Source organism: Muntiacus reevesi, chromosome 18, assembly GCF_963930625.1.
Source record: "Muntiacus reevesi chromosome 18, mMunRee1.1, whole genome shotgun sequence".
Taxonomy (NCBI): domain Eukaryota; kingdom Metazoa; phylum Chordata; class Mammalia; order Artiodactyla; family Cervidae; genus Muntiacus; species Muntiacus reevesi.
The window spans coordinates 12721345-12748100 of record NC_089266.1 but is presented as its reverse complement, the minus strand read 5'-3'; the positions used below and the strand labels follow the sequence as shown (position 1 = coordinate 12748100).

The 26756-nt window shown below is 48.1% G+C and overlaps 1 protein-coding gene across 1 annotated transcript; it reads left to right on the top strand.

Moving 5' to 3' along the window:
* RAB40B (RAB40B, member RAS oncogene family) lies at positions 1–26458 on the top strand. The gene is made up of 6 exons (XM_065908571.1): positions 1–328; positions 21248–21308; positions 22913–22973; positions 23584–23661; positions 24319–24541; positions 25439–26458. Exons 1-6 carry the CDS (start codon positions 28–30, stop codon positions 25708–25710), a joined length of 996 nt encoding a protein of 331 aa, XP_065764643.1. The 5' UTR covers positions 1–27; the 3' UTR covers positions 25711–26458.
* The last annotated feature ends 298 nt before the right edge of the window (positions 26459–26756 follow it).

Below are 26756 nucleotides of genomic sequence, written 5' to 3'. Positions count from 1 at the left end.
AGCCGCCCTAGCAACTGCGGCCGGCCAATGGCTGGGCGGAGCCCGAGTGCGCGCTGTCAGGCTGCGGGGACCGCGAGGCTAGCAGTGCTCCAGGGACCTCTGGACCCGCGCGGCGCCGGACTGCCAGGCCACCGCCTCTGCGCTGTCCCGTGGGCTGGGCATGGGCGCGGGCGCTGGCGCGGCACGATGAGCACCGGGGGAAGCCCGGTCCGCGCCTACGACTTTCTGCTCAAATTCCTGCTGGTGGGCGACAGCGACGTGGGCAAAGGCGAGATCCTGGCTAGCCTGCAGGACGGTGCGGCCGAGTCCCCGTACGGCCACCCGGCGGGTGAGCGCCGGGCCGGGAAGGAGTGGGGGTGGAGCGCGCGGGGGCTGGGGAGGAGAGGGGCGCAGGCCCGAGAGCTAGGCGGGGGAGGGTTGCAGGGGAGGAGAGGAGAGGGGGTGGAGAGCGCGGGGGCTGCGAAGAGGGGTAGCTGGCCCGGGGAGGGGCGCCAAAGAGCCGAGCAAAAGAGGCCGGGGATGTACGGGGTCCCGAAGGGGAGCGCTCCGCGGGCGGAGGGAGCAGGGAGATCAGGGAGGGGAGCGGGAGGCGCGGAGCCTGTTAGGGAAAGCGAGGCCGCCGAGGCGCGGAGAGGAGGGGTGGAGCGCGCCGGGACTGTGAAAGAGAGGGGACGCGGGACCCGGAAGGGGAGTGCCGGGCTTAGGGCCGTCGAGTCTCTGCCTGAATCCCACTCGCACGACGCGGGCAGTCCCGGCTGCACACCCCGAACCCTGGACATGGGGGACCCAGGGGACTAGTGGGGGTGCGGCTGGGACGCGCGCACTCCGAGCGTGAGTCGGGAGCGAGCGGCTGAATGGGGCGCTGGGGTACTCTGACCTGGAGGTGACTGCCAGACGACCACACAGTCCGGGTTTGAGGAGGAAGGTTGGCGGGGCTGCTCCAGGGTGTCCTGCCGGGAGGTCGCATTTGGCACACGACGAGTCTGGAAAGGACGCGTGGGGATGCGACGCCGGCGAGGGGCTGGGAGCGTGGGATCGGAACACAGCGGGGGCAGGCTCGCAGGTGGTGGCTCTGCGCGTGGGTCGGATGGGAAGGGAGGGAGGGAAAGCACAGCGGACACATCTCGAGGCTTCTCCAGGGTTCCCTGTGTGTGGAGGGGCTCCTCCTCCTGGTGGATAGGCCTGAGAGGGCAGGGTACCCTAGTAACTCTAGGGAGCATGGTCTGGGGTGCAAGAAGGGAAGGACCGACAGAGAGTGAGGGTCCCAGGGTGAGGGAAGACCAGAGGACCCGATGGCAGCCTACAGGGGGTCCGGGAAGTTTCTGGTTTGAGAGCAGCAGCCCCTGAAAGAAGGTGGGCATTAGGAGGAAAAGAAGGGCAGCAGGGAGGAAAGTGGGCAGAACTTGGCCAAGAGGTGGGAGGACCAGGTGTTCCCGCAGTGCCCAGGTCTTTACCCACTACAGGCTGCTTGGCCGGTGCAGACTGAGTGGCTGTGGAAGGAGACCTGTGGATGTTCACCCTTGAGCTAACATCTCAGGGGCAGAAGCCACATTTCCAATACAGAGGCTGCTGCTTGCTGTCTGGTTCCTGGGTAGCTGAGGAAGGCAGCCTAGGGAATGGAATCTTAATGTTCAAGCCTGCCTGGGGCTGCTTCTTGTCCTGGTCAGTCAGGGTAGGACTGAGAAGACAATGGGCAGCACAGTGAGTTGGGGAAGGCTTGAGATGGGGGCATGAGCTGACGGTGAAAACCTGGATCCATTCTCACACTGCAGTGCATGTAACAGTCACCCCCCTGGTCCTATGAAAATGCAGATTCTGATTCTAGAACAGACTGTCCAAGATGATGTCATCAGCTACAGGTAGTTTTTTACGCTTAAAGCATGTTAGAAGGAAATACAACTAAAAGGGTGCATGCTCAGTCACTTCTGTCGCATCCAATTCTTTGTAACCCTATGGACGATAGCCTCCATCCATGGGATTCTTCAGGCAAGAATACTGGAGTCGGTTGCCATGCTCTGCTCCAGGGGATCTTCCCAACCCAGGGATGGAACCCAGGTCTCCTGCATTACAAGTGGATTCTTTACCGTTGAGCCACTGGAGAAGCCCTAAAAGTGTGCATTAGCCACATTTATAGTGCTGGACAGCCACTTGCAAGGCAGCAGAAGTGCTGGACAGCGCAGTGCTGGGTTTAAGCTCTAAGAGGCTGGGGAGCTGTGACTGTTTCCTCCTCAGCTGGGTCCTCTTGGTGTGGGGCTCAGTGAATGGATGGGCCAGAGGTGAAGTAACAAAACTTTCAGCGAACACAGTGCTGTGTATGTTTGGGGGGAATAGGCTGTGGAACGTTTTCTGTTCTGTAGTAGATGAACAATGTGGGGGCAAAAAGGAACGTGGACCAGCGTTTGCACAAAGGTCCTTCTGGCTGGTGTGAATGGAGGCTTGGTGCTTCTGCTCTGTTACTTTCATTCTATGTGCTGAACTGAGACTTCCAACAACTAGTTAGTGATTTCTCCTGAAGTTTTTTCCTCGACACAAAGGGAGGATTTAGGCTAAAAAGACACGTTCCACAAAAGGTCTTGTCAGCTTGGCTTGAGACGCTGCAGATAGATGCGCCCTCTGTGGGTCTTTGATTTACTAAAAGATTTTTCTTGGATTAAGAAAAGAGACTATGGGGCTTCCCTGGTGGCTCAGTGGTACAGAATCCGCCTGCCAATGCAGGAGACAGGGGTTCAATCCCTGATCCGGGAAGATCCCACATGATGCGGACCAACTAAGCCTGTGCTGCAGAACCCAGAAGCTGCAACCCTTGGGCCCAGGGGCTGCAACTTCTGAAACCTGCGTGCCCTAGAGTCCATGCCGTGCAACGAGGGAAGCCACCACAGTGAGAAGCCTGCACCCCAAAACTAGTGAGTGGCCCCCACTTGCCACAACTAGAGAAAGCCCGCATAACAACAGAGACCCAGGCAGCCAAAAATAAATAAATAAAACTATTCACAACTGAAAAAGATTATGAAAAATTGTAAGAAGTTGGAATCATCATGATTATTACTTTAAAGATACATTCCACTCTGAAACAGTGTGGGTGCTTCTGGCCGAAAAGGTGAGGGCCTTTCAGCCTCACAACCCATCTCCCTCCACCCTATGCCTGAGTTCAGAGGCTGTTTATTATGTTCAGGTTGCCCAGGTTCCAAACAGCCAATTCTGCATAGTAGCTATAATGCCCACAATTGCTCAGTGTTAATTCAATATTTCAGAGTACTCTTTGCTCACCGGTAATCTTTTATTTTGCTGTCCCTCTGATTAATGACACTAGTTTCATTTTCAATCATTTTTTCAGGAAAGGCACATGAGTATTTCCTAAGCATTTTCAAGTCTGACACTGTCCTTTGCCTCTATCTTTGAACACTGTCTTGGCTGGGTGTAATAGTCTCAACTGCTGTTTTCTTTCCCTCAACCTTTGTGAGTACTGCTCCATCCTCTGCCATTGGATGTGGGGAAGCCTGAAGTCAGCTGATTTTTTCCCCCCATACAGGTGATTTGTATTTTCTTCACGAATTTCTGAAGGGTTCCTTCCTTTTGCTTCATTTCTTGAGCTTAACCAGACCATGTCTCAGAGCTGAAAGCTTCATTTTGAATTCCTGACACACTGAGTACTCTTTCAATTTGCAGATTTTTTTTCTCAATTTTAGGGAAATTTATTTTATGTCCTCAAAACATCTTCTGGTGCATTTATTGGTGTTTCTACTTCAGCGACACCAGTTGTATTAGTTTCCTGTGGCTACTGGGCAAATTGCCACAAATGTAGTGGCTTGAAATAACACAAAGTCTCTTACAGTTCTGAGGGGTGGTAGTCAGCACAATCTCATAGGCTAAAATAAAGATCAGCAGGCCTGCATTCCTTTCTGGAGGTTCTAGTAGTGAGTCTGTTTGCCTGCCTTTTCCACATTCTAGAATCTGCCTTTGTCTCTTGGCCTGTAGGTCCTCCCCCACCTTCAGGGCCAGCAGTGGGGGTTGGGGGGGGTCTTTCTTGAATCTCATCATTCTGAGCTGGACTCTGCCTCCTGCCTCACTTTTAAGAAAGGTTGTGATCACACTGGGCTTCCCAGGTGGTGCTAGTGGTAAAGAACCCACCTGCCAATGCAGGAGATGTAAGACATATGGGTTCGAGCCCTGGGTTGGGAAGATCCCCTGGAGGAGGGCACGGCAACCCAACCTAGTATTCTTGCCTGGAGAATCCCATGGACAGAGGAGCCTGCAGGGCTACAGTCTATAGGCTCACAAAGAGCTGGACATGACCAAAGAGACTTAGCATGCACGGATGTGATCACACTGGGGCCACTGGATGATCCAGAATAATCTCTGTATCGTAAGATCACCTCACTAGCAAAACTTAATTCCCCTTTGCCTTGTAACCTAACATATCCACAAATTCTGTAAATTAGGACATGGACTCTTTGATGGGCCATTATTCTGCCTGTTAGTAGCTCAGTTGTGTCCATCTCTTTACAACCCCGTGGACTGTAGCCTGCCAGGCTCCTCTGTCCATGGAATTCTTCAGGCAAGAATACTGGAGTGTCTTAGTTTCCCAACCAAGGATCAAACCCATGCCGTCTACAGTGAAAGCACAGAGTCCTAACCACAGGACCACCAGAGAATTGTCTAATTTTTCCTTACTTTTAAAATTTTCCTCTTTTTCAATTTTTAAAAACTTCTTTACAAGTTCATTAAAAAACTCTCCTTTGAACTATTTTACCAACTTCATGTTTTTATTAGATTGTTTCATTGCATGAAGTAACTGGAATGAATTTCCATCTTCTCCTGGGCTCAAATTTCCTTACAAGTTGAATTGTTTCCCATTCCTTTTTAAACTTTTGTTGAAGTATGAATCATACATATAGGAAAATGTACCTATTATAACTGCATAGCTCAGTGAATTTTCACAAAGCTAACAAACCCATGCAACCAGCACCCCGGAAGCACAACACCAACAGGTTCCTGGGCCCCCAATCCTTCTGCCAGCCACAACACCCCAAAACATGACCGCTGGCCGGACTTCTGACAGCACGGGTCATTATTTTTTCATTCATTCTGTGTAAAAATTAGAGCTGTACTGTGACTGCTTCTCTTGCTCTCATTGTGTAAGGCTCTCCTGGGTCATATATGGTTGTGGATGGTTTATGATATCCCTGGTGTGAATGCGCCCTGATCTATTTATTTACCCATCCTGCTGGGGTTGGCATTTCTGTGATTTCCAGTTTCTGGCTGTTGTGATTAGTTCTGCTGTGAATGTTTCTACTGTGTGTCTTTGGAATACCAAAGACCTATTTCTGTCAGAATATACCTGGGATGGCTGAGTATTGTGGGACACATATGTTTAATTTAAGAAGATATTCTGAAAATGTTTTCAGTTTAGACTCTTGCTGCCAAGTTTGGGAGTTCTGTTTGCCCACATCCGTACCAACACTTGGTTCTTGTTCTTTTGCATTCTATCCCTTCTGGAAAGTATAGTGTAGTTTGAATTTGTATTTCTCTAATGACTGATGAGATTGAACACCTTTGCCCATTTTTTATTAGGTTGAATTTACTGGGCAGTGCGGGTGTTTGAAAAAATACATTCTGGCTGTGAGTTCTTTGTCAGAAATACGTATCGTGAGTACCTACTCATGTGTTGATGTGTTGCCTTTAATCCCTTTAATAGTATTTCTAAGAACAGAAACCCTTCATTTTTACATAATCCAAATGATGGGTATTCATGGTGGGGCCTCTGGGTGCTGAACAAGTCTCTGCCTGTTCCAGGCTGGGGATGTCCTCTGAGGCTCCACTGTCTTATCTCTGACCTTAGAGGTTGCTGTCCCCCTGGACTGAGGAATGGTGGGGGGTGGAGATCAAGACACATTCTTTTCCAGTTGGATACCCAGTAGAGACCCCCTTCCCCGGCATTGCTTTGTCATTCTTGTCACAGCCGGGGCACCAGACAACCCCCCACCTGCATGCTTTCTGCTCTGCAGGTGGGTCTGCTCCGTGATCTCAGGAGGAGCTGCTGTGTATCCCTGTGTCTGTCTCATACCCGGGCAGCTCCACCTGCATGTAGTCTGTGCTCTGACACAGTCTGGTGAGGCCTGGCTTCTCCGAAGGACCTTCTGTTTTCCTCCTAGCCTCCAGTTGGAGGGCAGGGTCTTGGGTTCCTGACCCTGTCCTGCAACCCAAGCTCTGGGAGGAGCAGGAGGGTGCATGTGAGCTGTGGAGACCTCTCACTGGGTGGCCCATTGCCCAAGGAGCTGTCCTTCCACCCCATGAGTGACATGCACACTCATGGTCCTGCCAGGCCTTTACTGGCCCTGGAGCCTCACTGCTGTCCAGTGGGTTGGTGCTCAGTCCTGCCTCTTCAGCCCTTGGAAGTCCTGCTCCGGGCAGAAGTGGAAAGAAGGCCTCAACAGCCAGGATCCAGAAGGAGGCGAATCAAGGCTGCGGCTCATCTTGGGTCCCCCGGGCTCGGGCTGGAATGTTCCTGATGCCACGTCCATACCCTTTCCTTCCCTGACTGCTGAGTTTCTACATTTTGTTCATTTCATGAGTAATGGGAGTGGATCACACTGACATTAAAAGCTACAATCTCTCGCCTTCCAGTTTTTTTCCTTCCCAACAGGAGACTCACTGTTTCTCTGACTACTTTCTTTTGACTGTTTCTCCAGCTTCCTTTTCCCAGCAGGAAGCTCCTATCTTTCTTTTTCCATTTCATGTTTGCCAAGAGCTAAAAATAACAGTTCCCACTTATTGAGAGTATAGAAGAACCATGGTGTGAAATAGGTTATTTGTCTTTTCTCTTTGCCTTTGACAGTCTTTCTGCCAGGAGATGCCCACTCTCTCCTGCTACCTTCTAGATGCTGCAGACAGCTTACAGGGACTCTGCCCGTCTCCCTGGGCAACCACTTTAAGATTCAAAACACGATTTATAAAGTCATCACTTTCCAGTTTGAACTGAGAGTTGAGTCGTGTTTTATCCTCCTTCTTCATGGTCAAACTCCTTCATCTCCCTCAGTACCACTTGTGAGCACTCAGTAAACTTAATGCATTGGGTTTTTTAAATTATGTCGTAAATACTTCCATGTATTTGAAAATGATAAAGAAAAAAGTGCATTTGTATGAGATTTTCTTGTTAAAAGTCCTTGAGTAAGTCCTGCCTCTCCTGTGTCTTTGTGGGATCTTCTCCCTGCAGTGGTGACAGCCCCTTTAGTCTGACCTCTAAATCCTGCAAAGCCCCAGTCCAGGGTGAACCTGACTTTAGGTGATGGACAGGGAAGGGCTCAGAACTAGCCAGTCCAGGTTCCTTCCACTCAGAGACTCAGCTACTAGAGCCAGAGGCCCCCCCACCACCCCTTGTGTCCTTTGCTACTGTCATGGGATGCCTGGTGGCTGCAGGGTGACCTCAGCCAGGTAATCACAGCCTCCAGGGCCTGCCCAGGTCCTGCCAGCCACACCTGCTTATTCGTCAGTGGCCCAGGAGCTCAGATTCTACATGTCCACTGTTAGCGGTGAAGAGAGGCAGCAAGGTGTGTGGAAATGGCTGGCATATTGCTGAGCACTTGCAGGCTGTGGCAGGCTCACTTCACCTTAAGAGATTGCTTTGAACCTCTGTTTCAAACTTTCCAGGCTTCTTTAGCTTAACTGGGGGCAAAGGGTGAATTGTGCATAAACAAAAACAGAAGAGCTGCAATGCCCGAGGGGCTTGGACCTAAAAATATCAGCTATGTAGATTTTGTCAGATCCACAAAGAAGACACTTTAAAAGGGGCTGTGATGTAAGACAGCAGCTTCAGTGACGTCTTCAGGGTTTACCTTCTTCAGAAGTGAGCTTGCCTCCTTGGAGGCCTCAACCAAATTCCTCACTTGACTTGGGTCACCCTCCCCTCTCCTCCTCTCCAGGAGCAAGGGTGCCGATCCACCCACCCATTTGCATGGGCTCCAGGGGCTCCTAAAGCTGGTCTGACTGCAGCATGCTGGCTTAAGATGCTACCAGCGTTTCATCAGTTTGCTAATGCAGATGACTTGTCTCTTTAGGTGATCTTCTTTTTTTTTTTAAGTTTAGTTTTGGCTGCACTGGGTCTTCCTTGCTGCCTGAGAGCTATTCTAATTCCTTTCGTTTTCCATATAAAATTTAGCTTTGTCAATCTACCCACCCCCAAAACATCCAACCAGGATTTTTGGCTGAAACTGAATCTATGAATCAATTTGGGGAGAACTGCCAACCTAACTATACTGGGTCTATCAATCCAATCCATGAACACATTATTTCTCTCCACTTATTTATGCCGTCTTCTCAGTCAACCGGCTTTCATCGTGTTCCTTGCCCCAACATCTTGCCTCTTGGATTCATTTACCTGTTGTGTGGCAAGCAGAGGGAACTTGGACCTGATCACTGAGCCCTGCTGGTGGCCTGAGTCCAGGTCTAAGCAGTGCCCACATTAAGGAGTGACCTTGAGACCTGGCAGGGGCAGCTTTGCAATTTGAAGGGACTGGGACCCTCTGAGGTGTCAGGGCTCTGGAAAGAAGGGGTAGTCTTTGGCCCATATCAAGTGATAGTTAGGGGAAACTCTGGGTTACCCCTAATTTCATTCTTGGTGGGTGATGTACTGGGTCCCATCAGTATCCGGTTGGTGGAGCTTGTTCTTGCTGTGGGATTTCACAAGGCCTGAATACAGTAGTTTAGCACATAGATTGTTAGGGGAAAAGGTGGGCATGACAGTGGTCCTGTCCCTGCCAGGGAAGGCATGGGAGTTTAGCCCCCAAATGGGGAGTGAGCAACTGGGGCAGCTAAGAGCTGGGAGCTGTGTAGATGAGCTGGGGTAGCCAGGGTCAAACCACTTTGCTATTTTTTTTTTTCTTTTTGTCCATACTATGTGTAGCATCTTAGTTCCCTGACCAAGGATTGAACCCTTGCCCCCTGCATTGGAAGTTCGGACTCTTAACCACTAGAGTGCCAGGGAAGTCCCCACTTTGCTATCTCAAAGAGAAAAACCAGGAAGGAGAAATGTGCAGGGAATACACTTTCCTCCCTGGTGATTCAGACAGTAAAGAATCCACCTGAAATGGGGGAGAACTGGGTTCAATCCCAGGGTTGGGAAGATCCCCTGGAGGAGGTCAGGGCAACCCACTCCAGGATTCTTGCCTGGAGAATCCCCATGGACAAAAGGATCCTGGTGGGCTACAGTCCATGGGGTCACAAAGAGTTGGACACGACTGAGCGACTAAACACAGACTCTGAAAAAGAGCGGGACTTGGGGTGGGGAGGGAGGTGGGAGAGGGGATCGGGATGGGGAATACGTGTAAATCCATGGCTGATTCATGTCAATGTATGGCAAAAACCACTACAATATTGTAAAGTAATTAGCCTCCAACTAATAAAAATAAATGGAAAAAAAAAAAAAAAAGAGCGGGACTAGTGTGGACTTCAGTAGCTGCTCTCTGCGAGGTATTCTCATATGATGAACACACTTCAAATCCCCATTTAAAACATGACACTTTTAGAACCACTTAGAAACGTGAGGCAGTCCCACAGGGGCAGGCTCTGAGCCGTGGGTGAAGCTTGGGCCTGTACCTCAGCCCTGGGGTCTCCATGCTTCTCCCATGCTGAGCTCCCTCAGTCCTGTGAGGCGCCCCAACATTTCCCAACAAAGTACCCCTCTGATCTGAAAAGCTGGGCAGGGTACATCTTGGGATAGGACTTACGTATAGATTTTTTTTTTTAAGGTGAAATTCACATAATATAAAACTAGTCATGTTAAAGGACTTTTCCTGGTGATTCAGCAGTAAAAAACCCGCCTGACCTGGAGAAGGAAATGGCATCCCACTCTAGGATTCTTGCCTGGAGAATCCCATGGACAGAGGAGCCTGGCAGGCTACAGTCCACGGGGTTGCAAGAGTTGGACATGACTGAGCGACTAACACTTTCACTACTATATATAAAATAGATAACTAATAAGAACCTGCTGTATCACACAGGAAACTCTACCCAATACTCTGTAATGACTGATACGGGAAAAGAATCTGAAAAAGAATGGATATATGTATATGTGTAACTGATTCATCTTACCACACACCTGAAACTAACTCAACATTGTAAATCAACTATATCCAATAAAAAGTTGTTTAAAAGAAGAAGAAAAAAGAAAAAGAATCCTCCTGCAATGCAGGAGCTGCAGGAGACACGGGTTCCATCCCTAGGTCAAGAAGTTCCTCTGGAGGAGGGCATGACAACCCACTCCAGTATTCTTGCCTGGAGAATCCCACGGACAGAGGAGCCTGGTGGGCTACAGGCTACAAGGTCACAAAGAGCTGGACATGACTGAAGCGACTTAGCACACACACATGCAACCGTGTTAAAGTGAATCATTCAGTGGCATTTGAGACATTCACAACCCTGTAACTTTCTAATTTTAGAGCATTTTCCTCATCCCTGCAAGTGGAAACCTGGACCCTCCCTCACCCCTGGCAGCCAGCACTCCGCTTTCAGATATTTTAATTCAACATAAGACATGTTCTCAAAAGTCAGGTTCTCATGATGAATACGTTCGTCAATGATACTTAGCCAGTATTTACATGTCTGGATCCTCCCAGTCATAGAGATAGAATTCAGCAGGTGCAGAAGGAGCTGAAATAGATTATTTACACATCCGGTGGCCTCAAAGTGTAAGGAGTGGCTTAGCAGTTGACATTTGCTTTTTCTTTTAGGCTAAAATTATCTCTCTTCTTGTCTCTGTTGTTCTGATTCACTCAGTGAACATTCCGACAGGTTTTGTTCTAGGAGCTTTGGTGTATTTTTATTTTATTTTGATAGACAGAGCTCTTGGTGAATTGGCTGAGTGCACCGAATGTGTGTTACACCTTCTGAGCCTAACAGGGACACTACTGCTGTCAAAACTATGAACCAAAAAGTAACAGTCAGAGAAGAGGAAGTACAATAAATAGGCACATAGCAAACACATAAATGGAGGAACATTTTAAAAAAAACCTGTTCAATAAATAAGTGGATGAAGAAAGAGACCCTTCTCACAATGAGGCTTTGAACCTGGCATGACTAGGTGGGACTTGGGGGCTTCTCCGTGGCGGGCACAGCCTTGATGGAGGGTTTGTCTTCTGGGACCCAGAGGCCTGGGGAAGAATGGAGCTTGTGCTGATCTGAGGCCACTGCTGGTGGCAGGTCTCAGACATGAGCCATCTGGGAAACTGAGGCACAGGAAGAGGGAGGGAGAAAGAGAAAGATAAATACCGTATTTTAACACATATATACAGAATCTAGAAAAATGGTACTGAAGAATTAATTTACAGGGCAACAGTGGAGAAACAGACATAGAGAATAGACTTATGGACATGGGGAGAGGGGAGGAGAGGGTGAGATGTATGGAAAGAGTAACATGGAAACTTACATTACCGTATATAAAATAGATAGCCAACGGGAATTTGCTGTATGGCTCAGGAAACTCAAACAGGGGGTCTGTATCAACCTAGAGGGGTGGGATGGGGAAGGAGATGGGAGGGACTTTCAAAAGGGAGGGGAATATATGTATACCTATGGCTGATTCATGTTGAGGTTTGACAGAAAACAGCAAAATTCTGTAAAGCAATTATCCTTCAATAAAAAAAAAAGTTAATTAAAAAAAGAAAAGAAGAGGGAGGGAATTGCTGGTCATCAGGAATGGGATTTTCCCACAGTGCCACAGAGCTTCTCCTTGCAGGTTCTTCACAGTCCTATATGGGAAACCTGCGGGGTCCCTGGTGGGCTAGCCCATCTTTGCTCCCACTTTCCACCCTACAGATCAAAGGGGGGGAATGTTTTCTCAAGCTTTATTTCAACTCTCCCTGTCAACCTCCCCTGTTCTTCCCTGTCCCAAATTCTCAGCTACAGGGATAAAGGAGGTGCCTGCCATGGGAGTGGGTCACTCAGCTGCACAGATGGGTCTGTGCAGGAAGAAGGATGGGTCTCAGCTCTAAAGGACATTAATACTGATGGAGACCATGTGGGCCTGGGTCTCCAGAGCACATGTGACTCGAGGAGGGTGCCTGACGGTCCCAGGCATCACGGTTGGTGTGCCGAGCACAGGTGAGCCGGCAGGGGTTGGCCCTGATGAGAAGCACCACCAGAGTCAGGGTTCAGTTTGGGTCCCAACGTTAATAGTTAGATCATTATCACTGAGTTAGATTTTTAAAATTTATTTATTTTTATTTATTTATTTGGCTGTACCACGTCTTAGTTGCGGCATGTGAGCTCCTAGTTGTGACATGTGGGATCTAGTTCTGCAACTAGGATTCGAAGCTGGGCCCACTGCTTTGGGAGTGTGGAGTCTTAGCCACTGGACCACCAGTGAAGTCCCTAGATTTTCTTTTAAATACATGTTTGGTGGTCAGTTGCTAAGTCATGTCCGACTCTTTGTGACCCCACGAACTGCAGCCTTCCAGGCTCCTCTGTCCATGGAATTTTCCAGGCAAGAAAATTGGAGTGGGTTGCCATTTCCTACTCCAGAGTATCTTCCTGATCCAGGGATCGAACCCATGTCTCTTGGGTCTCCTGCACTGGCAGGCGGGTTCTTTACCACTAGCACTGCCTGGGAAGCCCAAATACATTTTTACTGTTAGTGAAACTCCGGGGTGTGGAGGGCATTGTGCTCTGCTTTGGGAAGATGTTAAAAGGTACTTCTGTAGCTTTTCCAAGATTTGTGTGTCAAGTTTTCTCTGTCTTTCTCTCCAGTCACTGTGCTTCATGGGTTTTCTGTCAGACAGAGCATTTTCTGGTGCAGTGTCCACTCAAAGAAGCTTAAGCAAAGAGAAGTGTGTGGCCTCATGTAACTGACAGGTTGAGGGGTGTGCCTGATTTCAGCCATTCTGGATTCTCCGCTATTCCTTCTCTTCAAAGCTGCTCCCTGCCCACGCCCCATCCCTGCTTCTTCTGTGTTAGGTTAATTTCCACCTGGGGAGGAAGCTGGCCCCAGACAATTCCAAACTATACGATTGTTGCAAGCTATGATGCCAATGTGGAGAAAACAATGAAGACACTCTTTCTCCCACTTGCTTAGTCAGTCACTCTCCAGGGTTGTCAGCTCACTGGTTTTTATATGATGTCCACCATTGAGAGTTGTTATCTGCAGGAGGGCTGGTCCAGTAGGAGCTTTGTGGCTGTGACCAGAGGCAGAATGTCAAAAGGGAGAAATCAAAAATTAACAAAGATCTTGGAAATTGCAAATGTGATGGCAGAGATAAAATTTCCAAAGAAAGGCAACATCTTATTAATAACACCCCAGAGGAAGAAAGCATCATTCAAGAAAGTTTCCCCAGGGACTTCCCTGGTGGTCCAGTGGTTAAGAATTTGCCTTCTAATGCAAGGGATGAATGTTTGATCCCTAGTCTGGGAACTAAGATCTCATATACTGCGGAGAAGCTTGGCCCGTGTACCACAGCTAGAGAGCTCAGGTGCTGCAACTAAGACACGATGCAGCCAAATAGCTAAATATGGAAAAAAAAAGTTTCCCCAAATTGAAAGATTTGCACCTCCAGATTGAAAGAGCTCATTGAGTGGTTAGCAAAACAATGAAGAATGAAGATGCCCCATAATAAGGCTTAGAACTGCAAAACACCAGCGTCAAGAAAAAAATCCCCTCATACCTTGCCAAGGAAAGGTCAGATTGCATTTCTGAAGGAAAATTATTTCCTACCTCAGCTGTGGGCCTATCTAAGCTCAGTGAGGAGTAAGGGCAGCCTAGACATTTATTTATGTTGTGTCTAGGGCAGTCACTCTTCAATGAGTTTAGATAGGCCCACATCTAGAGATTTAGATGACAAGGGAGATTATAGGGAGGAGTTAGTGATAATTTCAAGAAAACTAAGCAAGTAAACCAAAAGGCAATCTTTAACTCTGGAAGAAACAAACAAATAAAAAACTCAGGGAATTCCCTGGCAATCCAACTAAGACTCTGTCTTGCAATGTAGGGGACACAGGTTGGATCCCTGATTGGCAAACTAAGATCCCACATGTCACACAGTGTACCCAAAACAAAAACAAATTGTACATGAAGGACAGATAAACACAGTACACCACATGGGTCAGTTCTGGACAGTGTTCACTTGGTCATATTGATGTAAAATTGAATACTGATTTAGCTAAAACAGCAACATAACTAGACTTTGTTAGTGTGTGCATGTATAAATGAGAGAGAGAATGTGTGTTAGAGATAGAGGCAGGGGGTAAGGCAGTGAAACAGAACTATATTTTCACCTTCTGTAATGGAAAATTGATTAATGCCTAAAACTGAAAAGTCAGGAAGTAGGAATATAAGTATGTTGTTTACAAGTTTGGAGAGATACAGCAAAAGAAAGGACTAGTGAAAATTGAAATGGGGAATGAATGGAATTCCCTGGCAGTCTAGTGGTTAGGACTTGGTGCTTTCACTGGCATGGGCCCATGGTTCAATCCCTGGTCAGGGAACTAATATCCTACAAGCTGTGCCGTGAATCTAAATAAATAAATGAAATGGAGAGTGGAACACAGGTGTGGTATATTTTCCACACTAAGCCCTAGACAATGATGTGACCCCTGAAACCATGTGTGTCCACAATTCATGAAAACAAAAACCAAATACAGTTTTAAAAACTCATTTAAAAAGTATGCTTAAGAAGACCATCAGGAATGAATTCTTTTACATTTATGGAAACTTTTTAAATTGTGGACCTAAAATATAAGTACACTAGGAGACTTTCTCGGAGAAGGCAATGGCACCCCACTCCAGTACTCTTGCCTAAGGAGTACTGGAGGAGCCTGGTAGACTGCAGCCCATGGGGTCTCGAAGAGTCAGACATGACTGAGCAATTTCACTTCCAATTTTCACTTTCATGCATCAGAGAAGGAAATGGCAACCCACTCCAGTGTTCTTGCCTGGAGAATCCCAGGGACGGGGGAGCCTGGTGGGCTGCTGTCTATGGGGTCACACAGAGTCAGACACGACTGAAGCGACTTAGCAGCAGCAGCAGCAGCAGGAGACTTTCTAAATCAAAGGAGCCAGCCCAGCTCATGCGGTAGATTAACTTCCTTTAGGATAAAAGTGAAACAGCTCTCTAGCCTGTGAGTAGCAAGTGTCTTCTCTCATTGTCTGGAAACAGATGTGCCAAAGCCCACGTTATCTCCAGATGCAAAAATAGATACCCAAGTGTACTTATGTATTGCTTCAGGCAGACAGTGAAAAACCTTTAAGCATTCCAAGGGAAAAACTAAATATTTGTGTGTGTGTGTGTGTGTGTGTGTGTGTGTGTGTATGCAAAAAAAAGCATTAGTCCCTCAGTTGTGTCCAACTCTTTGTGACCCCAAGGACTATAATCTCTGTCCATGGAATTCTCTGGGCAAGAATCCTGTAGTGGGTAGGCATTCTCTTCTCCATGGGATCTTCCCAACCCAGGAATCGAACCCAGGTCTCTTGCATTGTGGGCAGATGCTTTACCGTCTGAGCAACTTCAAAGTTAACTTTTATGTATGATGGTGGTGGTTTAGTTGCTAAGTCAAGTCCAACTCTTGTGACCCCATGGACTATAGCCCACCAGACTACTCTGTCCATGGGATTCGCCAATCAAGAATACTGGAGTGGGTTGCCATTTCCTGCTCCAGGGGATCTACTCCATCAGGGATCAAACCCATGTCTCCTGTATTGAAAGTGGAGTCTTTACCACTGAACCATAAATATATACTTCTATATTCTCTCTATATAAATATGTATCAGCTCAGTTCAGTTGCTCAGTTGTGTCCAACTCTTTGCAACCACATGGACTGCAGCACACCAGGCCTCCCTGTCCATCACCAACTCCTGGAGTTTACTCAAACTCATGTTCATTGAGCCCCCATCCAATCATCTCATCCCCTGTCATCCCCTTCTCCTCCTGCCTTCTATCTTTCCCAACATCAGGGTCTTTTCAAATGAGTCAGTTCTTTGCATCAGGTGGCCAAAGTACTGAACTTTCACCTTGAACATCAGTCCTTCCAATAAACACTCAGGACTGATCTCCTTTAGGATGGACTGGTTGGATCTCCTTGCAGTCCAAGGGACTCTCAAGAGTCTTCTCCAACACCACAGTTCAAAAGCATCAATTCTTCAGCACTCAGCTTTATTTATGATCCAACTCTCACATTCATACATCACTACTGGAAAAACCATAGCCTTGACTAGACGAACATTTGTTGGCAAAGTAATGAATGTTTCTGCTTTTTAATATGCTGTCTAGGTTGGTCACAACTTTTCTTCCAAGGAGTAAACGTCTTTTAATTTCATGGCTGCAGTCACCATCTACAGTGATTTTGGAGCCCAAAAAAATAAAGTCTGTCACTGTTTCCACTGTTTCCCCATATATTTGCCATGAAGTGATGGGACTGGATGCCATGATCTTAGTTTTCTGAATGTTGCACTTTAAGTCAACTTTTTCACTCTCCTCTTTCACTTTCATCAAGAGGCTCTTTAGTTCTCCTTCACTTTCTGCCACAAGAGTGGTGTCATCTGCATATCTGAAGTTACCAATATTTCTCCTGGCAATCTTGATTCTAGCTTGTGCTTCATCCAGCCCAGCATTTCTCATGATGTACTCTGCATATAAGTTAAATAAGCAGGGTGACACTATACAGCCTTGACTTACTCCTTTTCCTATTTGGAACCAGTCTGTTGTTCCATGTCCAGTTCTAACTGTTGCTTCCTGACCTGCATACAGATTTCTCAAGAGGCAGGTCAGGTGGTCTGGTATTCCCATCTCTTTCAAAATTTTCCACAGTTTATTGTGATCCACACAGTCAAAGGATTTGGCATAGTCAATAAAGCAGAAATAGATGTTTTTCTGGAACTCTCTTGCTTTTTTGATGATCCAGTGGATGTTGGCAATTTGGTCTCTGGTTCCTCTGCCTTTTCTAAAACCAGATTGAACATCTGGAATTTCACGGTTCACGTATTGTTAAAGCCTGGCTTGGAGAATTTTGAGCATTACTTTGCTAACATGTGAGGTGAGTGCAATTATGTGGTAGTTTGAGCATTCTTTGACATTGCCTTTCTTTGGGATTGGAATGAAAATTGACCTTTTCCAATTCTGTGGCCACTGCTGAGTTTTCCAAATTTTCTGGCATATTGAATGTAGCACTTTCACAGCATCATCTTTTAGGATTTTAAATAGCTCAACTGGAGTTCCATCACCTCCACTAGCTTTGTTCGTAGTGATGCTTCCTAAGGCCACTTGACTTCACACTCCAGGATGTCTGACTCTTGGTGAGTGATCACACCATCATGATTATCTGGGTTGTGAAGATCTTTTTTGTACAGTTCTTCTGTGTATTCTTGCCACCTCTTCTCAATATCTTCTGTTTCTGTTAGGGCCATACCATTTCTGTCCTTTATGGTGCCCATCTTTGCATGAAATGTTCCCTTGATATCTCTAAATTATGTACAGTTTATATAAAATATATAATGTAATTATCATTGTATTTATTATGTGTATATATTATATGCATTCATACCTATTTATTATGCATATATATACTCTACTTCTTAAATATGTATATATTCTATTTATTTATTGTGTATGTGTGTGGGTGTCTCATGCTACATTTGCCCCAGTGCTGACTATTGCTAAAGGAAGGACATAAGCATTCGAAGGGATTTAAAGGACTGTAAAGCGGTCCTTGGTAGTTGCTACAAGATGTAATTTCAGGACTTCCCTGGTAGTCTAGTGTTTAAGAATTCTCCCGCCAATTCATGGAACACAGGTTTGATCCCTAGTCTGGGAAGATTCCACATGCTGCTGAGCAACTAAGCCTACACACCGCAACTACTGAGCCTTCTAACTCTAGAACCTGTGCTCTGCAACAAGAGAAGCCACCACAGTAAGCTCACCTGCCACAACTAGAGAAAGCCCGAGTGCAGCAGTGAAGAGTCAGTACAGTCAAAAATAATTAAAATTAAATAAATAAAAAATTATTTTTAAAAGATGCAATTACCCAGATCTGAAACTACTGACCTAAACACTCTCTGGCATCCATACTGTGTCCTAAACACTTGGATGATGTGTCCTCAGAACGTGAGGCTGAATATTCTGCCATCCCCACCAGACACGTGGCATTGCCCTTAACCTGCTTTAAGACAGGAGACTTATGAAGAAGACTTTTTTTTTGGTTGTGTCGTGTCTTCATTGCGGCAGGTGGGCAGGCGGGATCTTCGTTGTGGGCTCAGTAGTTGCGCATGGGCTTAGTTGCTCGGCAACATGTTGGATCTATCCTGACCAGGAGTAGAACTCACATCCCCTCTATTGCAATCTGGATTCTTAACCACTAGATGTCCAGGGAAGTCCCCTGCCTTGGGGCTTTTGCATACCGATTAAAACGGGTAAAATAGTTTAAGATGAGTTTTTTAACAATTAGGAGCCTTTCCAATTCAAATGATCCAAGAAACTAGCCCCACAAATATTTTCTGCTGCTAACCCAATTTTAAGGCTTCCCAGGTATCTCTAGTGGTAAAGAACCTGCCTGCCAATGCAGGAGACATAGAGGTGCAGGTTCGATCCCTGGGTCGGGAAGATCCCCTAGAGGAGGGCATGGCAACCCACTCCAGTATTCTTGCCTAGAGAATCCCATGAATGGAGGAGCCTGGAGGGCTTCGGTCCATAGGATTGCAGAGTCAGACACGACTGAAGCGACTTAGTATGCATGCACACAATCCAACTTTAGAAAAAAGAGCTTTCTATTACTCTAGTTTCCAGGAGACCCTGCCAGCAGGGTCAGTCAGAGACTGACTGACATAGCCAGCAAATCCTCTGCTGGCTTCCTCTGAGTGTTCACACAAAAATCAGTTCTGGAATGCCAAAAAAAGAATCCCAACTTGGTCATTTCAAGGCAGGATTTCTTTTAATTCCCAATTAAGTAAGCACTTGCAAACATCAGTTCTACATAAACCCAGCTTGTGTCCCCATAGGCGGCTGTCCATCCGTGAGCTGTTTGGCCTCTGAAGCACAGTTTCCCATTATTGATTTGGTTGCCTAATTCAGAGATGAGATATGATCTGAACAACTTCCTGAGGACAGTGTGGTTGATGAGCTTTGTGCTGCTTCTGAGTCTAGCTCTCCAGGGTGTTACCCCCAGGATCGGCTCGACTTTTTTACGTATCTTAGTTTCACCCTCTGACAGTCTAAAACCACTATGGGTGCTCGGAGTACTGGGTGATCAGCTTTTATCTCATGTGTCCCCAGAACAGTGTTGTAGTGGGATCTGCTGTTAGCACTGCTGCTCATCTGGAGAATTGATCCCCGGACACCTCCCTTAGGTTCTCAGTCACCTGGGGACACCTTGTGGCGGGAAGGAGCTGATGTCCCTTGTTCTTGGGACTGAGCAGGCTGGCTTGTGTCATTGGCAAACTGTTTGGTCAGACCATGTATCAACTTGTTTTTTTTTTCTTTCTTCTTAATTGAAGCCAAATTTAACAAACCCCCAGCTGCCTATGTTTCTTTGAGCATCCTGCCCAGACTTCCCTAGGACTCTACCAAGGAAATTCACCAGTGCCCCTTAAGACTCCAAGTCAAGTACAGAAAACCTTAAATAAAAGTTGTAGGATCAAAAAAAAAAAAAAAAAAGTTGTAGGATCATCACTTAAACAGTGAGATCTGGATATCAGGAGAGCTCCCCAGAACACCTGAGGAGTACAGAGAAGCCAGCAGGGCTCAAAAGGCTGATACTGAGCGCCCATTCAGGGTAGACCCCTGGTGTCCTCCGGTCGGTGTCTCTGATATCCTCTCAACTACACCATGAGTGTCAATGAAAAATTAATCAATTAGTCTAAGAAAGAAAATGAAGGGTTTCCCTGGTGGCTCAGATGGTAAAGAATCTGCCTGCAATGCAAGAGGCCCAGTTTCAACCCCTGGGTTTGGAAAATCCCCTGGGGTAGGTGATGACAACCCACTCCGTTATTCTTGCCTGGAGAATTCCATGAACAGAGAAGCCTGGTGGGCCCTAGTCCATGGGGTTGCAAAGAGTTGGACATGACTGAGAGACTAACATTTTTCAAGAAAGAAATGGAAAATTTTATTTGTACCAACCTGTGAATTATAACCTGGGAGACTGTCTTTTGGAAAGCTCTGAGGACTGCTCTGCCTGTCACAGGTCAAAGCACAGTTATAAATGTTTCTGAGACAAAGGGATATACATCAAAAGGCATGTTGACGGTTTACATAATCTAGGTCTGCTCATCCAAAGCAAATCCGGGTCATCATGATCCCTCACAACATTAGGAAAGAAGGTTATCTCCTGAGGAGTTATCAAGTGCTGACCAGGCCATCCTGATGGTTTACAAAATTAAGAAGGAATGTTCTCTCCTAAGGGCTTCCCTGGTGGCTCAGCGATAAAGAACGTGCCTGCAATGCAGGAGATGCAGGTTGGATCCCTCGGTCGGGACGATCCCCTGGAGGGGGGCATGGCAACCCACTCCAGTATTCTGGCCTGGAGAATCCCATGAACAGAGGAGCCTGGTGGGCTACAGCCCATAGGGTCACAAGGAGTTGGACACAACTGAAGCGACTTAGCAGGCACGCACGTTGTCTCCTATGGAGGTGTGATCAATGCAGATGTCCGATACACAAGGAGGAGGGAGGCAGTCCATGTGGGCAGAAAAACGATCTATGTCTAAGTTTTTCTTTCTTGCCATAGTACAGGAACTTTACTTCATCACCCTTGTGCACGTAGGCACATGTTTCATCTTTGCATAGTTGAGATAATACTTCCTTACTAATTTCATTTTCTACACACTTATACCTTACATTCTCAGTGGGATAACTTGGGAGGAAAGGAGCGCCATGTTCTAGCCCTGAGTCCAGCAGAGACAAGGGTATGTGACTGGGCGGCCCAGAATCTCTCAGCAAACCTGGGGCCAGCAGGCCATGTGTAGGGCCAGTGGCAGAATGGTTCTGGGGGCTCCTGCTGCCCACCCCTCAGGTCGTGGCAGGGGCCTGGGCACTGAGCTGGAGGTGGTGGTGGTAAGGGAGGAGTGGAGGTTGGAGACTGCTTCAGATAGAAGGTAGGTGAGGCTGGGGGGCCAGGGTCCAAGTGGGGCCCAGTTCAGCTGCCCTGTGAGCGCTGGGTCCCACCAGTGGGAAGTCCTTTCTCCCCCAGCATGAGATTGTCTCTCTGATCTGCACCTTTTACCAGAACAAGACTTTGTGGAAGTGCTTGGCACTTAAGCTGCCTCGACCCTCTTTCACAGGCATCGACTACAAGACCACCACCATCCTGCTGGACGGCCGGCGGGTGAAGCTGCAGCTCTGGTGAGTCGGGGGTCCCTCCTGACCCCTGAACACGGGGTGGGGGGGGCTGTCCTGCCCCTTGGGGACTCTGATGCCATCTGAGGGAAGATCCACTGCTTCAGCCCCAGCCTGACCCAATGGCTCCCGAGGGAGTTGAGGTCTGCATGGGCCTCGGAGTCAGTCCAGAGCATGTGGACTTCTTCTGCCTCGCTGGTGCCCAGAGGGGCCATACGCTGTGACCAAGCTCACCAGGGCGGAGGGTGGACGGGGATGGGAGTGTAAGAGGCCAGGGCGTCGCCCAGCTCTGCACTGGGTCTCTTTCTTGGTCCCCACTCCCGGCAGCCTTGGTTCTGATGATACCCCTGGCCCTCCAGCTCCAGGGGTGGGTGACTAGGGTTTTCCTGCTGTGACTAATCCCTGGGTTGCCCCTACACCATGTGGCTTTCCTGACCACCATCACTAGCTCCTGTGTCATCCCCTCTCTTGGGCCACCTGCATGGTTCCGTTCTCCCGCCTGACCATGCCAGATCTCTCTCAAGGCCACAAGTGTCTCCAGTGGGCCCAGAGCCCCTTCTCCCACCCCCACCTACCCCTAACCAGCAGCAGTAAGCCCCCAAGGCTGCCCGGGAAGCCTCTCTCCATGATGTCCGCTCGATGTCCCTATCCTGCTGACTCTCACATCTCTTTTCCCTTCCTTCCTCCCCAGAGACCTCCTGAGGGCGCCCCTCTCAACCCAGACTTTTCCTGGACTCAGAAGTCTGTTGTAACAGCTGCTCCTGTTTCTTTGGCATCTGAAATGGAGCCACTGTGCCTGGTTGGGGTGGTCAGTCCATCTCAGTGAATGTCCTGAGACAGGGTGGAGTCCGTCCCAAAGTGCTATTCTTCTTTATCCTGATGAATGCATCCCAGGATCATTTCCTCTTATTGAGGAACATAGGGGTGTATCCACAGGGCTAGCTTCTTGTGATCTTTTCTTGCCAGATCTTAGTTCCCCGACCAGGGATTGAACCTACGCCATTGGCAGTGAAAGCAAGGAATGCTGAGCACTGGATATCAGGGAATTCCCATGATGTTTTTTGAGTTAATTGAAGTGGAGTGACCCCACCAAATCCTTTGGCCTCTTTCTCCCTCAGTGTAGACTCACATTCCTTACTACATAGCTTTATCTCCAAATTAAACAACTTTTAAAAAACCTAAATTAGATTTATTGAAATGTCAGAATTATTATGTGGAAACCCATTACTCTGGAGAAGGGAAATGGCAACCCACTCCAGTATTCTTGCCTGGTAAATCCCATGGACAGCAGAGCCTGGCGGGCTATAGTCCATGGGGTCGCAAAGAGTCGGACACGACTGAGCAGCTAACACATCACATTTCAACCCATTACTACTTTCTCTAGTTGACTTTTCAAATAATTAGAAAAGAGAAAGGGCCCAGAAGGACATCTCAAGGTCTGGATCTCTCCAGGGAAAATGTGTCCAACGTTTTGTTGGGAGCTTGGACTTTCCTTTGGGATGGCCACTGACTGATAATTATAAAATGTACTTGCTCTGGCTCCCAAGTTCAAAATCCTTGTTGTCAAGAAGCAGTGATTTCTTCTTACAGGCCTCTAATATCTTTTCCAGGGACACATCGGGTCAGGGAAGATTTTGTACCATATTCCGCTCTTACTCTCGTGGCGCACAGGTAACATCCCTTGAACTGGGCGGTCAAACTGACTTTAATAATGACTTTCGGGATGCTCTTTAATGGATACTTGGAGGACAAGGCAATTAGCTTACATATAAGTTGATGCCAGAATCTAAAGTTGTGCTGTGGACTGTTTGGTGACTCCCAAGCCTTCAGCATCAGGGGGGTGTGGTTGCATGTGTTGCATTTGTACATATGTGTGCATGAGTGGTGTGCATTCACGTGCATTTATGCATGTGCATACATAAATATGCAGGCATGTGGGTTGTGTGTGTACCACATTCACATGTGTGTGTGTCTGCACATGTGTGGGAACTCTCTGTACAGGTGGGTGGGCTCTGCAGTCCCCCCCACATTCCATGTCCCTGGACCAGCTCATGAATGTGGGGAACTGAGCTCCAGTACCCAACTCACCTTCACATTTGAGGGTTTCTTCATGAGCTTATGAAATTATCATTGGAAATGACCATATAGCTGCTACATTTGGCACATAAATTTTAAAAAATGTGTTTTGCGTTAAAATAAGTAGAATGACTGTTTAGCTCATTGTGAGTATGTGCCTGAGTGGCCTGCGTGCTGGCCACTGAGAGGCCTGTTGCCTCCCCAGGGTGTGATCCTGGTGTACGACATCGCAAACCGCTGGTCCTTTGATGGCATCGACCGGTGGATTAAGGAGATCAATGAGGTACAACAGGGGCAGGGCTCCCTCCCTGTGGGCCCACGGAGGGGTGGGCAGGGGAGCCAGGGCACGAGGCTCCAGCCACAGCAGGGAGGACATGTCGCCTCCTAGCACAGGATGAGGCCCTGCACACAGTCAGGTGGGTTGACCAGTGGTGACTAGGCTGCTGCCTGCTGGCACCCTGAGCAGCCCAGCTGCCAATGGGGACGTCAAGTGGTCAGTCCCACCCACTGTTGTGAGTGTCCTGGGGTGGCTGTAACAGCTCACCACAGACTGTGTGGCTGAACACAAAGGAAACTCAGTCTCTGAGTTCTGGGGTCAAAGTCCAAAATCAAGGTGTTGGCTCCCTCTGTTTGAGAGGAGGATCCTTCCTGCCTCCTCCAGCTTCTGGTGTTACTGACCGTCCCTGGTCCTTGACCTGTGGACGCCTCAATCCATCTCTGCTCTGGGGTCCTGTGTCCTCTCCCCTTCTTAAAAGGACACAGTAATGGGATGTCGGGTCTACCCCAAGACCTCATCTTAACTAATTCCATCTGCAAAGCCCCTACTTTCAAAAAAAGGACATACTCTGAAGTTCTAGGTGGATATCACCCCAGGACACCTGTCATACCAACAACAAGCTTGCACCTGACCCACTTTCCTTGCCTCTTTGTCACCCTGTAGCATGCCCCTGGGGTCCCTAAGATCCTGGTGGGGAACCGCCTGCACCTGGCCTTCAAGCGGCAGGTCCCCACAGAGCAGGCCCAGGCCTACGCGGAGCGCCTGGGTGTGACATTCTTTGAGGTCAGCCCGCTGTGCAATTTCAACATCACTGAGTCCTTCATGGAGCTGGCCAGGATCGTGCTGCTGCGGCATGGGATGGACCGGCTCTGGAGGCCGAGCAAGGGTAGGTGCTCCTCCAGGCTGCCCGGCAGCCCCGCAGCGCTCACCCTCCCAGGACCTGCCCCCAGGTCGCTGTCTCCATTCTCATAAATCGGAGCTTCTGCCCCTTGGCATTAGAGCCACTTGGGATGGAGTGTCCTCTGGTGGGGGCGTCTCCTATGCTGTGGGTGAGCTGCATCCTTGGTCTCCCTGTCCCCATTTGTGAAAACCATCAATGTCTCTAGACTTTGCCGAATGACCTAGGGAGTCAAAATCGCCCCTAGTTGAGCAGCACTGTTCTGAAAATTATCAGGATTCTAAAAGGAGCCAAAGCCCTGGGTTGTGTTTCTTCTGTCTGATCCTCCAGGGGTTGAGGAGTGCCCTGACCGCACCAAGGGTGAGACACAGTCTCTGCTCCCAGCAGGCCCCTTGGAAGCCCTGCTTTATCTGAGCAGGGACTCTGACTCCGTTATAAAACGAATGATGTAGGTGAAATATAAGTGACAGCATTTGCTTTTCTGGTGTATTCTCCAGTATGTCTTTATAAAGCTGATAACACACATTTTTTGGGTCAGCTACTCAGTTGGGAAGCACATTTCCTGAAGCCCTTGGCCTCAAGCCCCAAAAGCTGGTTGCATTAATCCTGAGGAGACCTCATTGGCCGTCACCGGGCAGAACTCATCTCTCAGACCCAGTGGGAGAGACAGTGGTGGTCTCAAGTTTGGAGGCAAACTGGGTTTAAGGAGACGGAAGCAGGACCACCCATCTCTAATCGCCACATGTAGGCACAGGGTGGGAGACTGGGACTTGACACCTTGCCCCAGAGTCCCAGAGAGAAGGGTGGACAGGTGTCCTGCTGCCCCAGCGTTGCCCCCACGCCCAGGACAACACAAATGAACCAGGTTTTCTTTTCTCTCCCAAGTACTGAGCTTGCAGGACCTGTGCTGCCGGGCAGTGGTGTCCTGCACGCCTGTGCACTTGGTGGACAGGCTGCCGCTGCCCACGGCCCTCAGGAGCCACCTCAAGTCCTTCTCGATGGCCACCGGCCTGAATGCCAGGATGCTGCATGGCCGCCCCTGCTCCCTTGCCACCAGCTCCGGCCACAAGAGGACCAGCCTCCGAAAAGCAAAGGGCACCCACCTCCCCCAGAGCCCCCCCAGACGCTGCTCCAGAAACAACTGCAAAGTCTCTTGAGGAGGGTACAAGGCAGAGGAGGGGCACAGACGGGAGGGGGAGGCCACTCTGGATCCAGACGCCCGCCAGTGTCGGGGTGACCACGTGGCCCTGGGCAATGAAACTGAGGCTGGTACCCTGCTTACCAGATACTTCTGCATGGATGGGCATGGGCTCTTATTTCAGACATGTGTTTATAAAGGGAAGAACTCTGGATAACATGGAATTTTGAATGTAACGTATCATGATTGCAGTGCAACTTTTTTCTTAAAATAACTACTTTTTATAAGAATGGTGATGTTTGTGATGAGTATAAATTCTAGGGACTACAAAAAGTGGGAATGGAGAGAGAAGTTAAGAATTTTCGACACTATGAGGGGTCTTTTTATAAACCTCCTTTTTAATGTCAAAGCACTAATTTATAAAACACCATAGATAAGTTAGAGATTATGCACAACCAATCTGTCCAGCTTGTGTATGAAACGGATTTGATCAAGTTTTTGCTACGTTATTTACTACGTTTCAGGATAAGTGATTTATATGCATATTTTCTGTAAATCTACATTTTTTTGTACAAATGTTTTACGAGTTACGACGCTAAGGGAAGAAAATGCCAAAGATATTTCTAGTTACAGTGAATACACTGCAGCACGGTTACACCACGTCCAGACTGGCAAGAGAATGTCACTCAGAGCCGTTTTCAGCTAAGAGTGAAGCGAACACTGTTGTTTAAGAATCGATGTTTCTTGACAATAAAAAGTATACTTGTTTCTTGGTAGACTCGTTGGCTGCTTCTTTCTGGTTTTGTGTACTTCCATCGCCCTTGATCCCATTTGCTTTATTGCCTATTTCAGTCACCAGAGTCAGTGCTAGTACCTGGCATTGCCAACAGGGCTGTGTCCCTGACCTGAACCACAGGGTGAAAGGATGCCTTTTCCTGAAAAGAACGCAGAGGCAGACAGTGGGGCCTGAAGAGGCAGCTGTCCGGCCTGTGTCTGTACAGGACGAGTGGGAGGTGCTCTGGCCCCAATGCATGGGGCATCACTGCCCAGCACGAGTGACGTCAA